This window comes from Pteropus vampyrus, unplaced genomic scaffold (genome assembly GCF_000151845.1).
Source record: "Pteropus vampyrus isolate Shadow unplaced genomic scaffold, Pvam_2.0 Scaffold170, whole genome shotgun sequence".
Lineage (NCBI taxonomy): Eukaryota > Metazoa > Chordata > Mammalia > Chiroptera > Pteropodidae > Pteropus > Pteropus vampyrus.
In genome coordinates, this window is record NW_011888951.1 from 3380215 (window position 1) to 3394202 (window position 13988).

The 13988-nt window shown below is 36.8% G+C and overlaps 1 protein-coding gene across 3 annotated transcripts in view; it reads right to left on the bottom strand.

Moving 5' to 3' along the window:
• Positions 1-13988, bottom strand: part of SCP2 (sterol carrier protein 2) — a 141958-nt gene that overhangs the window by 17464 nt on the left and 110506 nt on the right. For all 3 annotated transcript variants that reach the window (XR_002782839.1, XM_011370475.2, XM_011370474.2), the window contains exon 12: positions 10975-11128. Coding sequence is in view for 2 of the 3 variants with exons in the window: in XM_011370475.2 (XP_011368777.1) it covers positions 10975-11128 (154 nt within the window). In the remaining variant the exon portion in view is untranslated. The remainder of the gene's footprint in view (positions 1-10974; positions 11129-13988) is intronic.

Sequence of the window (13988 nt, forward strand, 5' to 3'; positions counted from 1 at the left end):
TAGCTGGTATAGAGACTGGAACAACGTGGGAAAGGAATATTTGAAGCAGTCAAGAGTGTGGCAACTGATCAGTAAGTATTTCTTTCTTTACCCCTTATCCTTCCTTCTGTTTTTTTTTTTTTGTCTATCCCCACCCATCTCTCCTTTCTCTTCCCTTTCCTTCTTTCTATCATTTCATAAATATTTAATGAGTGCTTGCTACATGTTCAAGGCACTGGGAGTATAACAATAAACAAATCAGTCCCTGTCCTTACTGAGTTTACATTCGTCCCATGCAGGAGAAAAAGAAGTACACAGACAAAATAATTGCAAGTATTAGGAATAGCAAACAAAAAGAGGAACCTGCTTTAGATAGGGTGATCAAAGAATGACATCTTTGAGAAGGTGAATTTAAGCTAAGACCCAATTAAAGGAAGAAAAGAAGCTAGTCATTCAAAGAGGAAACTGCCAAGTTCCTGAGAGAGAGGGAGTCTGGTATGTTAAAAGAAAGTAAAACATAACCGGTGTCACTAGAGCACACAATAAGTTGGGGGAGAGTGACATGAGATGACACTGGAGAACCAGGCAGGAACCAGATCATGCACACCAAAGTAGGAAATCTGGGAAGCACCGAAATGATTTAAAAAGAGAAGTGATTCAGTTTGATTTGTGATTTTTCTTACAACAGTATGCAGAATGAATTGGGGAGAGCAGTACAAAACCAGAGATGGGGAGACAGGAGGCTGCTGGAGTAGTTCAGATAAGATGTGATGGTGGTCTTGGACTACAAGAGAGGCAGTCCGCCAGTGGAGATGGAGAGAAAGAAGTGGATTCAAAAATAAATTTTGGAGACAGAATCCGTAGGCCTTGCTGCTAGGAATGAGAGAGATCTAATGGGGATGGGAAAGGACAAGGATGATTCAGATGTTCAGCCTGAATAACAGAGGAAGGTAGTGCCATTTATTGATAAAAGAAAGAATGTAGTGGGAGTAGAGGGGATCAAGTTCCATTTAGGCACATTAAGTATGAAATATTTGTGAGAAAAGAAGGCAGTTAGTTAGATATGAGAGTCTGGAGCTCAGAGGAGAGAAGTCTGGGCTGGAGATAAAATGGAGATAATCATCAGCATAATTAAAGTATTTAAAGTAATCCATGGGAACTGATAAGCTCACCTTGAGAGAGTTAAAGAGAAAGAAGAGAGCCCAGGACAACACCCAATGGAAGTCTATTCAGAGGTGTCGGAGAGAAGGGGGAGAGAAGGGGAAGCAGCAGCCAGTGATGCAAGAGGAAAACCAGTAGAGCATGGTGTTACACAAGCCGAGACGGGAGAAAGAATCTGGAGGGAGGAGTAAGCTACGTTAGTTTAATACTTCTGAAGGTCAAATACTTGCAGGATTTGGCAAAATGCAGAACACAGGTGACTTTGAGAAAAGTAATTTTAAGGAAGCGGTAGAAGTTAGATTATTGTAATTAAAGAGTAAATAGAAGAAGGAAGGAGACAGTGTAGTCCTTTAGAGACATAACTTTCAGGGGAACGGTGGTCTCTGGGAGGGGTGTGTAGTATCAAGAAAAGTGTGTTTTTGTTTTAAGATGAACATATTGAGCATGTTTGCCTGATGATGGTAATGAAACAAGGAAAAGGAGATAGAAGGAGAGAAGTCCTGACAGGGGACGAGATCTGTAACAGGAGGAGGAGACTCAAGGGAAGAAAGAGGATAAGATGGGTGCGTCTAGATAAGTTCCTAAGTCTTGAGATAGAAGATGAGGGAGTTTGGGTCTAATGGCTTCCAATATTTCAACAATATATAAGGCAAAATAATCAGCTGAGAATGAGGGAGAAAGGATGGGTAGAGGAACTCTAAGAAGTTGAAAAGTGAGCCTTCCAGAGAAATCATACCACTATCATGAGCAAGGAATAGAACCTGAGCTCCTGCCATACTGAAACCCGTGCAGTTCTCAGACCCCGGGATGCCACCTCACACTTCCAAGCCTCTGCCCGTGCTGCTCCCCGTGTCTGGAATACCTCTGTCTTAGCAAATTCCATTTTAACCTCCAAGACCTAGGCCAGGAAGCTCCTTTTCTGTAAAACCCTACTAAATGTCAGCTTCTCAAGGGCAGATGCCACATCTTTCTTAAAAAAATAAAAATCTTTATATCTCCAGTTCTCACAAGTATTCAGTAAATAGTGACTAAATTGAATGGAAATTACACTGAATTCTCCCTTACCTAAATCCTAATTTTTTCCTGTTCCATTTACAACAATATTATCTATGGTACACCATCTTCTCTGTCAAAAGTCTGAATGAGCAACCTAAAATCAGGGAGTTTGGGTCTAATGGCTTCCAATATTTAAAATCAGGTAGCCATGACTGGTCTTCCACAAGTCAATTTCATTTCATTAATGGTCCAACTCTTCAGCTTTTAATCATCATTCCCTTCACCAAGCTTGATGCTTCCTAACTGTACATGATAAAATAATAACAGATACTAGTAGCACTTTTCGTTACACAAAATATTTTGATAATTTGTGGGCCAGAGTCCAGATAACAAGCTCCCACAGGTCACAGATCTCTCTTTATTTTGCTTGTTTTGAAAAGCTTATCAATTTAATGGTTAACCAATTTTTCATATTAGAAAAAAAGTTAATATATAAAATGTTTTATCAATATTTTCTGAAAATCCTTCATACTTTATAATTTATTTGATATGTGCCCTGCTCTAAGGAAACCGAATATAATAACTTAAGCAAACTTGGAAAAGGATTCTCTTCATGATTTCTTTATATACAGTTATTTTAGTAAAAACTAAAGTCTGATTTTTTTAAACTTAACTTATCCACAAGTTTTCTGAAATAAATCAGGTACCTAAAATATTGGAAGGGACTTTGAAGATTAATTATTAGGTATATGAATTCCCTCTATGCTTCCTGAAAATTTTCACCTAAGGCCTAGAATACAGGCACCACTTCAACAACGTCAAAGATCAGAAGCACAGAGTAGCCAACGAAATAGGAACTTTGCACTCAGATGAAGGTTAGAATCTTGATTGCTACCACTTAAAACTCTCTTTAGATGAGGTGTTTTATCTCTGATCATGAATCTCCTCATCTGTAAACAAGGTGTAAGATCTACCACTTGGGGCTTTTATGAAGATTAAACAAAGTACATATGAAGCACCTAGCAAGGTCCTAGAACACAGCAGGCCCTTGAAAAGTGGTGGTTAAAATAACCACTGCACCTCAATAATAAAAAGACAAATAACCCATTTTTCAAATGACAAAAAAATCTGAATAGATATTTCTCCAAAGATATACAAATGGCCAGCCAGTAAGCAAATAATAAGATACTCAACATCATTAGACATTAGGGGAATGCAAGTCAAAACCATAATGAGATACCATTTTGCACCCATAGGAGCTAAAATTAAAAAGCAAACAATAACAAGTGTTGGTGAGGATGTAGAAAAACTGGAATCCTTATAATAGAATATTTTTCGGCTATAAAAAGAAATGAAGTACAGGCATATCACGTTTCACTGCATTTTGCTTTACTGCACTTCACAGATACTGCAGTTTTCACAAATTGAAGGTCTGAGGCAAGGCTGTGTTGAGCGTGTCTACCAGTGCCATTTTCCAACGGATTTGCTCACTTTGTGTTTCTATGCCACATTTTGTTAATTCTCACAATGTTTCAAAGATTTTCGTTATTATTATATTGGTTACCATCACCTGTGATCAGTGATCTTTGACGTTACTATTGTAACTGTGCTCATATAAGACGGTGAACTAAGTTAATAAATGTTGTGTGTGTTCCGACTGTTCCACTAACCGGCCATTCTCCCATCTCAGCTCCTTTCCTTGGGCCTCCTTATTTCCCTAGACACAACAATATTGAAATTAGGCCAATTAATAACCCTTCAATGGACTCTTAAGTGTTCAAGTGAAAGAAAGAGTCACAAGTCTCTCACTTTAAATCACAAGCTAGAAATGATTAAGTTTAGTGAGGAAGGCATGTCAAAAGCCAAGACAGGCATAAAGATAGGCCTCTTGTGCCAAACAGCCAAATTGTAAAACAAAAAAAGGAAAAGTTCTTGAAGGAAATTGAAAGAGCTACTCTAGTGAACACATGAATGATGAGAAACCGAAACAGGCTTACTGCTGATATGCAGAAAGTTGTAGTGGTCTGGATAGAAGATCAAACCATCCCTTAAACCAAAGCCTAATTCAAAGCAAGGCCCCAACTCTCTTCAATCCATGAAGGCTGAAAGGGATGAGGAAGCTGCAGAACAAAAGTTGGAAGCTAGCAGAGGTTGGTTCGTGAGGTTTAAGGAAAGCAGCAGTCTCCATAACATAAAAGTGCAAGGTGAAACAGCAAGTTATCCAGAAGATCAAGCTAAGATAATTAATGGCAGCTGCTACACTAAACAACCTATTTTCAATGCAGACAAAACAGTCTTATATTGGAAGAAGATGTCATTTAGGACTTTCATAGTTAAAAAGGAGAAGACGATGCCTGGCTTCAAACCTTCAAAGGACAGGCTGATTCTCTTGTTAGGGACTAAAGTAGCTGGTAACTTTAAAGTAGCTGGTAACTTTAAGTTGAAGTCAATGCTCTTTTACAATACCTAAGATCCTGGGGCCTTTAAGAATTATGCTAAATCTACTCTGCCTGTGATTTATAAACAGAAACACAAAGCCTGGATGACAGCACATTTACATGATTTACTGAATATTTTAAGTCCATTGTTGAGACATACTGCTCAGAAAAAAACACTCCTTTCAAAACTTTACTGCTCACTGATCTGGTCACCCAAGAGCTCTGATTGAGATGTACAATAAGATTAATGTTTTCATGCCTGCTAACACAAGATACATTCTGCAGCCCAAGGATCAAGAAGCAATTTAGACTTTCAAGTCTTACTATTTAAGAAATACATTCTGTAAAGCTATAGCTGCCATAGTGATTCTTTTGATGAATCTTAGCAAAAGAAACTGAAAACTCTCTGGAAAGGATTCACCATTCTACATGCTATTAAGAACATTCATTATTCATGCGAAGAGGTCAATATACTAACATTAATAAAAGTCTGAAGAAAGTTGACTCCAACCCTCATGGATGACTTTGAGCGGTTCAAGACTACAGTGGAGGAAGTAACTGCGGATGTGATGGTAATTGCAAGAGAAATTGAATTGGAAGTGGAACCTGAAGATGTGACTGAATTGCTACAATCTCATGATAAAATTTTAATGGATGAGGAGTTGCTTCTTATGGATGAGCAAAGAAAGTAGTTTCTTGATATGAAATCTACTCCTGGTGAAGATGCTGTGAAGACTGTTAGAATGACAACAAAGTATTTACGATATTACACAAACTTAATTGATAAAGCAGTGACAGGGTTTGAGAGAACTGACTCCAATTTTGAAAGAAGTTCTACTTATCAAATGGTATCTGCTACAGAGAAATCATTCATGAGAAGAAGAGTCAACAGATGTGGCAAACTTCACTGCTGTCTTATTTTAAGGAATTACCACAGCCACCCAACCTTCAGCAAACCAATGACCTGATCAGTCAGCAGCCATCAATACTGAGGCAAAACCTTCCTCCAGCAAAAAGATTACCCCTTGCTGAAGGCTCAAACGATAGCATTTTTTAGCAAAAAAAAATATTTTTTAATTAAGGTATGCACATTGATTTTAAGACGTAATGCCAATGCACACTTAGTATACTACAGTAACTGTAAACATAACTTTTACATGTACTGGGAAACAAAAAAATTAGCATTACTTGCTTTATTGTAATAATCACTTTACTGTGGTGGTCTGGAACTGAACCAGCAGTATCTCTGAGGTGTGCTTGTATTATAGTCATTCCTATAGCACGGATGAACCTTGAAAACATCCTGCTAAATGAAAGCATCAGTCACGAAAGGCCACATATTATATGATTTCATTTATATGAAATGTCCAGAACAGGCAAATTCATAGAGACAGAAAGTAGATTAATGGTTGCCAGAGCCTACAAGGAGTAGGGCTGGGGAGTGACAGCTAATGGATACATGGTTTCTTTTTGGGGTGATGTTCTAAAATTGACTATGGTGATGACTGCAAACTGTGATATACTAAAGGGCTAAAAGCCACCGAATGTACACTCAAAATGAGTGGATTGTGTGGCATGTGATTTATGTCTCAATAAAGGTATCGATATTTTTTTAAACTGTTGCTGTTTATAAAGAATATAGTGTTTAGGAAGAATATAGAATTCTACATTTTAATCACACCTCCTATCCCTAAACCTCACATTTTACCAGTGATCAATTTGTTCTAATTAGAGTCATTGTAGAGTCATTTGACTGTGCAGGCAAATGATCCCAACAGAAACAGAAATCCAGCCAAAAGAGCCAAATTGTGAACTTCATTGAGTTAGATACGTTTTCCATTCTGACCTAAAAATTAAAGTTCATTTTTTCCAAATCCCTACATATTTACAGTTTAATAAATATAACCAATTTCCACCATTTGACCAATGATGAAAACTAGAGAAATAGGAAAGAAAAAAGGAAAATGCACAGGGAAATCAAAAATCAAGTTTATTGAGCAACTACAATGGATGGCAGGTATTTTTGCTGTTGTTAGTTTTCTAATCCCTGAAGTAAATATTTTTGCTCTTTTCTGAGGAAAAGGTTAACATGCCAAAGCAGGCAGTGTGGTGGAAAAGTTAATGGGGTGCTCTTTCCACTGACCAACACTGCCTTTCTGATAATTCCAATCTATAAAAAATTAAAGATATTGCAGACAGGTGGCATTTAAGTAGTTTTATAATATCCTCATTCTAACTGCTCACTGGTGGCATGGAATGAGAGCATGGAAACAGATATAAATCACATTAGATTTCTGCATGTAGTTCATAAACACCTCTTTTAAAATGAAACTAAGATTGTGTGTGTGTGTGTCCACTGCTGTCTCTTGAAAAGGCCTAAAATAAAAACAAGCACTTGGCTAACACTGTGGTTTTAAAATTCCCTTCTCCACTAAAAGGAACCAGGGCTCCTTGGAGAAATGGCTGATCCTCCGGCTAGGGCATAGAAAGTACAGGATAAGCCTGGAGTATCTTCTTGAGCTAGAAAGTAACTACTAAAAGGAATCATGAGACAATAATGCGTCAGCAAGAAAGAACTCCCACTGGCCAAAGCAGGGACATTTTGAGTATCAAAAGAAATATCAATGAATTATAAGCCACTGAATGAAATAAGAATTCATGAGTTCATACTGATATATTTATCAATAGATAAAGATAGAAATAAATAGATAGAAATAAATTTTAAAATGGAGAAGAGAAACTCTCCTTTACAGCAGAACACCACTTAATAAATATAAGGAATGACGACGTTAGAAAAAATTCGTCAGTGGATGCTGAAAACAAATGGGTAATGGGTAAAAATTTTATGAGGAACAGTATATTTATATAATTTCAAGGCATCTCACCACAAATTACTTATTAACTAACTACAAAGGAAAAAACAGTAACTTTTCAGAGGAAAACATGGTAGATACCACTTCAACCAAGTGATCAAAGCTAAATATCACCAACACAGAACAACCAACATCATGTGCCTCCATACATGATGCGCTAAGGACACAACTTCAGTGGTATTCCTACAAAAAATGTATAACCTGAATCTGATTATGAGGAAATATCAGACAAATGAGGGACATTCTCCTCTTAAAGAATGTACTTGTAGTCTTCAAAAAAGTCCAGGTCAAACAATACAAAGAAAGGCTCAGGGAGTGTTTCGGATTAAAGGAAACTAAAGAGACATGGCAGATAAACGCATTCAGGATCCTAGAATGGATCCTGGACAAGGAGAAAAAAAGAAAGTTTACAGTATCTTTTATAAAGATATTATTGGGACAATTGAATGGTGAATATGTTCTTTGAGTTAGGTAATAGTATTGCATAAACATTAAATTTCTGATTTTTTAAAACTATACTGTGGTTAAGTATGTCCTTGTTTTTAGAAATGCACAGTAAAATATTTAAGGATAAAGAAGTATAATGTCTCTAACTTTCAAATATTTCAGAAAAAATATGCATATATCTATAAATATATGTAGAAAAAAATGGTAAACAAATGAGAAAAAATATAAACAACTGGCAAATCTGAATACAAGGTATATGGAAGTTCTTGTATTATTCTTGTAATTTTTTCCTGTATTTTAGAAGTTCTGTAAAAAAAGGGGGGTCCTAATTAAAATAGAAATTTAGAAAATGAATAAGTTAATCACCTACGATCCCACTATTCCAACAAGTTTCCTATACTCATTTTTTCATATTGCTTCTTCTAGTCCCTGTTTATGAGCACACACACAGTTGTAATCATTACATGGATGTAATTTTTACTTCTAACTTTTAACTTCTTATATTACTTAGGCTTTTTACCTGTTGAGTTAAACTTACAAGATAATTTAGGTCATTTTCCATTAAAAAAAAAAGCCCAGCAATCCAAACATGACTCAGCCGAGGAATGGACAAACTGTGGGACATCCATACAATGGAATATTACCCAGCAATAAAAAGGAAAAAATTACTGATACACACAATCTAGAGCACAATATAATATAACCACAAGATCTTTTGTTAAAACTTATCTTCTGTAGGATAAGTTCCAAACTCCTCAACAACAAAGCATTTGATGCATTTCGAAACCATGATCCAATCTACTGTGAGAGCTGCATCCTCTGTCACCTACAAACTACAGACTCTGCCCCTCAACCAGGCACACACAAAATAATCTACTCTCCACGTACACAGCACAACCTCCTACAAACCCTCCCTGTATTTTTAAAACACTGTAAAGGCCCGGAATGCCCTTCCTCTACCCTTCTGCTGGGCAATCCTCATCATCCCCATTTAAATTTACCTTCTTCATCATAATTTCTTCCTCTGGGCCTCTAGAGCATTTTGAAAAAAAGTATGTTTGCCTTTCCCACATACTTAAAGGACCATACTTGGGGACCTAAGCATGCAGCAGTTGCTCCATCAAAGTTAGCTAAATGAGAAACTAAGCAAATCAGATCATGTGCAACGGGTACCTTAAAATAACTTTGTTTACAACCAAACCACAGACTCATTTTAAAACTACATTTGCACCATCAGAGTTAGAATTGTTTTCTCAACTTTGCCTCTGGAATGAGTTATATTTTATCACTAAAACTATCAATAATATCGTTAATATTTCAAACCAATTTCTTGTCAACGTATCATCTGGATTTTTCATACTCTGCCTGCCCAGAAATATCAATCGTGGTTACCATGAAAAATTCTATATCTCCATTACTTAGTCTCCTGAAAATAAAAGAACTATGAGAATTCCATGTTTAAAATATAATTTATTGACCAAAATTTATAACCTTCTATTCTGAGAAAATTAGACAGCTACATTAATATCCTGACTCTGGTAGTTCTTTATAGTTTGGCTTTTATTGAGGATTTTCGACTACAAATATCAACTAGATGGAATTTCAGAGGACAGTGCAGTACCAGTGAATCAGATTTCGGAGGAAACTTAATATTTAACATCTTAACATCTTTTTATTTGATTTAATCCGATAAAAATTGACCCACTATAAGGGAGATCCTCTGAGAGGTGGGGAGAAGTCAGTCAGTCTTAGGCCTCAAGGATTTCATATCATAAAGGGAATAAAAACAAGCTAGATACTCTACAACTGAACCAAAATTAAATAAGGACCCAAGAGGTACAAAGTGCTGTGTATATTTAAAGGGAGATGGTATCTGAGATGAGCCTTAACAGATAGTTTTCACAATGGAAATGATATGCCAGGCAGAGAAAGAAGAGTGAAAGGGCAGAGAAGAGACTGAAGAGCTTGCAAAACATAAGAATATAAAGAATTCTGTTAATGAAGTGTGCTGCATATCCTTTGTGGAAGCACAGTGTGAATAAATAATTACCAACAATTTCAGTTGAAAGTGATGAAAGCTACAGCAGGGTTAAAGAGAACAAAAATGAAAAATAAAGACAAGGACACGTCACAATTTCATAATCAGATTATTGGTGGCCTTACCTGACCTCTGTGGTGAGGTCTGAATAGACTGTAAGATATTTCAGCATGGTAAAACAAAGGTGGCTCAATGTAAAAGGCTCATTATGAACGGAAAGAATTAAGAAAGGCGAGCAAAAAAATAGATTTTTCAGAATATAGAAGACCTGAATGTTTGCTGACAGAGAGAAAGGAGCAGATGGAAAGGTAAAGATGGAAAGATTCAAAAATGAGAGGGTACACTTAGTGTTTGCAATAAAGTTACAGAAAGTTGTTGGAAAGACTAGCATGAAAAGAAGAAAGCTGGGCCCTGGAAAGGAAAAGTGAACTTTTTTCCTCTAGGAAGGAGGAGCACTTCTCTGAGAGAAAAGCAAGTTAGTTGAGAGATCCTGAAAGGCTTGGGGAAAAAAAGTACTTTAGAGATTTGAGGAGCACAGAGATTTGACAAGGACAGGAAGAAAATCAAGAGACAAATAAAATGGATTCCAGCAGCAGTGAGGCTTAGCTGGATTCAAAAATGTAAATTTGCAGAGATCCAATCAGCATAGTTGATGACTTTCTCCAAACAATCTCAGAAGCCTGGGAGGCTGTGGAATGAAAGCAAACTGTGGGAAAGGAAATCAAAAAGTGACTTGAATAAATTAAAAGTACTCAGGTTGGCAGGGCTGAGACAAGTACCCTAGTCAGCTCCCACATCTAGTTCAGCAAACTCTTTTGACTGTGTTGACTCGTTTTTGAACAAAATCTTCCTAAGGCTGGTTATGTTTAAAAGCTAATGGCCAGTTTTAAAGTTTTAAAGCCATGCTATTACAGCAATGTAATGACATACTTAGTCTTTGAGTACTAAAACAATAAAATTAGGACTTTTGACATATAAAACGTCTTCAGCTATGAAAAGTCAGAAATATTCATTGCTAGACAAAACCCATAATGCCACTTACCTGACAGCTTCGGGAAAACCCATCTTGTAGAGTGTGACAACTACAGCTCCTCCAAGGCCCAAATTATGCTGCAGAGCAACCTTTGCACCAGGAACTTGTCTTTTTCCGGCTTCCCCTCTCAGCTGCCAGCAGAGCTCAGCGCACTGAGCCAGACCTAACAAATCGAACACAGAGCAGTCAGATTCTGTTTAGAAAGCTGCCTCAACAGCTTTCGCAAGCCAGACACAGGTTAATATTTAATTGTGACTTTAATTAAGCCGAGACATTTGCTTAAATAATAACTTCTCTTAAAAGCACTGATGGTTTTGCACCTAGTTTTCTTCCCCTAAGTAATCTCTGAATTTAGACAGTATTTAGGCTTAAGAACTTCTCTGCACTCTTTAAATTTATCCAATTTGTCATTTTCTGGCCATGTTCAAAGAGAAAACACTGAATACACAGTTCTCTGGCCCAGGCAAAACAGCATAAAAGTAATTTAACTAATTTTGCCATTTTTATGTATCAAAAAAAAAAAAAACCACTAGGATCTGGGAGTTCATTTTCCCTAAAACATTCAGCTGGTATGGAAATTTTCCTATTATTTTCCCCAAACAGCTTGCAACAAGAATGAATTGATTTCCAAACCTATACGTAGCTATTCACAAGAATAGGCCTGGATTCACAAGAATAGCTTTGTTCCCTAGACAATAAAATCAAAGGTTTTTAGAGCTGAAAAGAACTTAATCACGTAAGCACTGAGAAACTGTAATATGAAGTAATTTCTGATGGCTACAAAACAGGCTAATTCCAGAGCTGAGATTAGAACCCAGGTCTCCTAATTTACACTTGTCTGTCTTTCTACCAGACCAGTTATTCAAGGATAACCAAATTAAGACTGTCCTATCAGGATAGACTGGTTTCCTCCTCCTGGAGGCAGAGCTTCACAAGTCTACTTACAATGTCTGTTCTCTTTCACCCACACTCCCAATCACAACTTCGGATTCCTGAGTACTTGGTGACAGTGTCCTGGTACAAACCTCAACCTCCTCAAGAAATTTAAATGCCACTTCTCATTTCCAAGCAGTGTCTATAATTTTACACAATATATCTTAAACCCTGCTTTAAAATACTCAACTCTTCATCCTGTAATAATTTTTTGAATTGTGAACATTTAAAATATTAATTAAGAAGGTCAAAATAAATGATTTTACCAATATATCCAACCTTTGGGGTGATCAATTTCACTACAAAGCCATATAAAAAGTTCAAACATTTAATAAATATGTAAGACCAAAAAAAGTATTCAAACTGGTTTAATATACACATGGGTGAGGAAATACTTCTAGTTTTCATCACGGAAGAATAAATAGTTTACAAATATTTGAGAAAGTACTCAACCTCACCTTGATCATATCAAAGAGAATGATACCATTTTTAACAAATCAAACTGGTAAGCATGTTTAAAAATGGAACTAATCAATGCCGAAGAGGCTATGGCAAACAGCCACCTACATAACGTACTGGTGGAGAGTTCAAACCAGTACAACCTTTTGAAAAGCAATGTAAAAAATTATTAAGAACTTTTAGAATGCCCTGAAAACCGTTCTATGGAAAAAATCAAGTGTAGGGGTTCAGAACAGGCCTCCCCAAAATGTGCCACTATGGCATGTGAATTATTTTGAGCTAAAAGTAATCAAAACCCTGCAGGCTCATAAGAAACTTTTACCTCTCAAAGAATTTAAATTAGGGACCTTGCCCATAACAAGAGTTATCATCAAAAATAACTTTTTTTGGCCTAAGCATATGGGAGGGCAAACTACTAATTACTGAACATCTGCTCTTCTTATTGTCCTGCAATGACCTTCCTCCCCTTTGAAGCTCCAAGGCACCTTATCTCAGGCTCAGAATATCATATATACCTCATTTTCCATTTCTGTCTTTGAACCTCTTATCTATGCAGGGTCTCTGACTCTCTCAGGTATGTGGGGTTTCCATGCATATGTATGTAATTAAATGTGGTTGTTTTCTCTTGTTAATCATTCCATATAGATTTAATTATCAGACAAGCTGAAAGAACCTTGAGGATAGAGGAAAGTTTCTTCTTACCCCACACGATCATAGGCAAAGTTTAACAAAGCTATTCTTTGTTCATCACATTGTTATTACTGAAAAACTAGATAATCTAGAAGTGAAATAAGTGGGGAATGGTTATATAAATTATGAGCTATCCATATGACAAAGTACTATGTTTCTATCTAAAATGTTTATAAAGTTTAACAATTTAGGAAAATTCTTATGATATAATCTTAGTAAATATTGCAATGAACCAATTAGACATTCATCTACCCATATGGCCAACAAATATTTAATGTATATTATGTGCCAGACATTGCACACAGCTCAGAAGATCCAGCAACAAACAAACTAGGCATGGTCTTTTCCCTCAAGAAGTTCATAGTCTGAGATATCAAGATGCAGGCATTTATAACACAGTCTGATAATGCTACTGTAGGAATTAGCACAGGTGCTACAAGCACACAGAAGAGAGATATCTCTCATAGCTTAGTAGGTCAAGGAATGATTCCCAGATGAATGGACATCTAAACTGAGATCCTATGAATATAGAGGAGCTAGCCAGGCAGAAAGAAAGAAAGAAAGAATGCTTTAAGAAGAGAGATGAGCATGTGCGAAGAAAGAACATGGCCTGTTTCATGAATAGAAAGTTAAGTGAGTGCTAGAGAGTGCTCAAGATAGTCAATATGAGAGTGAGATAGAGGGATGGAGAGGGAGAAAGTGGAAGGAGAAGTGGGGAGAAGGCCAGAGACGGAAGGAGAGAAGCACAGAGGTGGAGGAAGGGGAGGGAGGCAGGCAGAGAGAGGGAGAGAGGGAGGGAGGGAAGGAGGAAGAGAATATACTGGAAGTACTTTCAGATTTTGCAATATTTCAGCTGCCTCATATTGTTGATACTGTAGAAGTGGTAAACTGTGATAAATCTCTACTCATGACCTGCCTAACTCACATATGGAAAAAAAAAA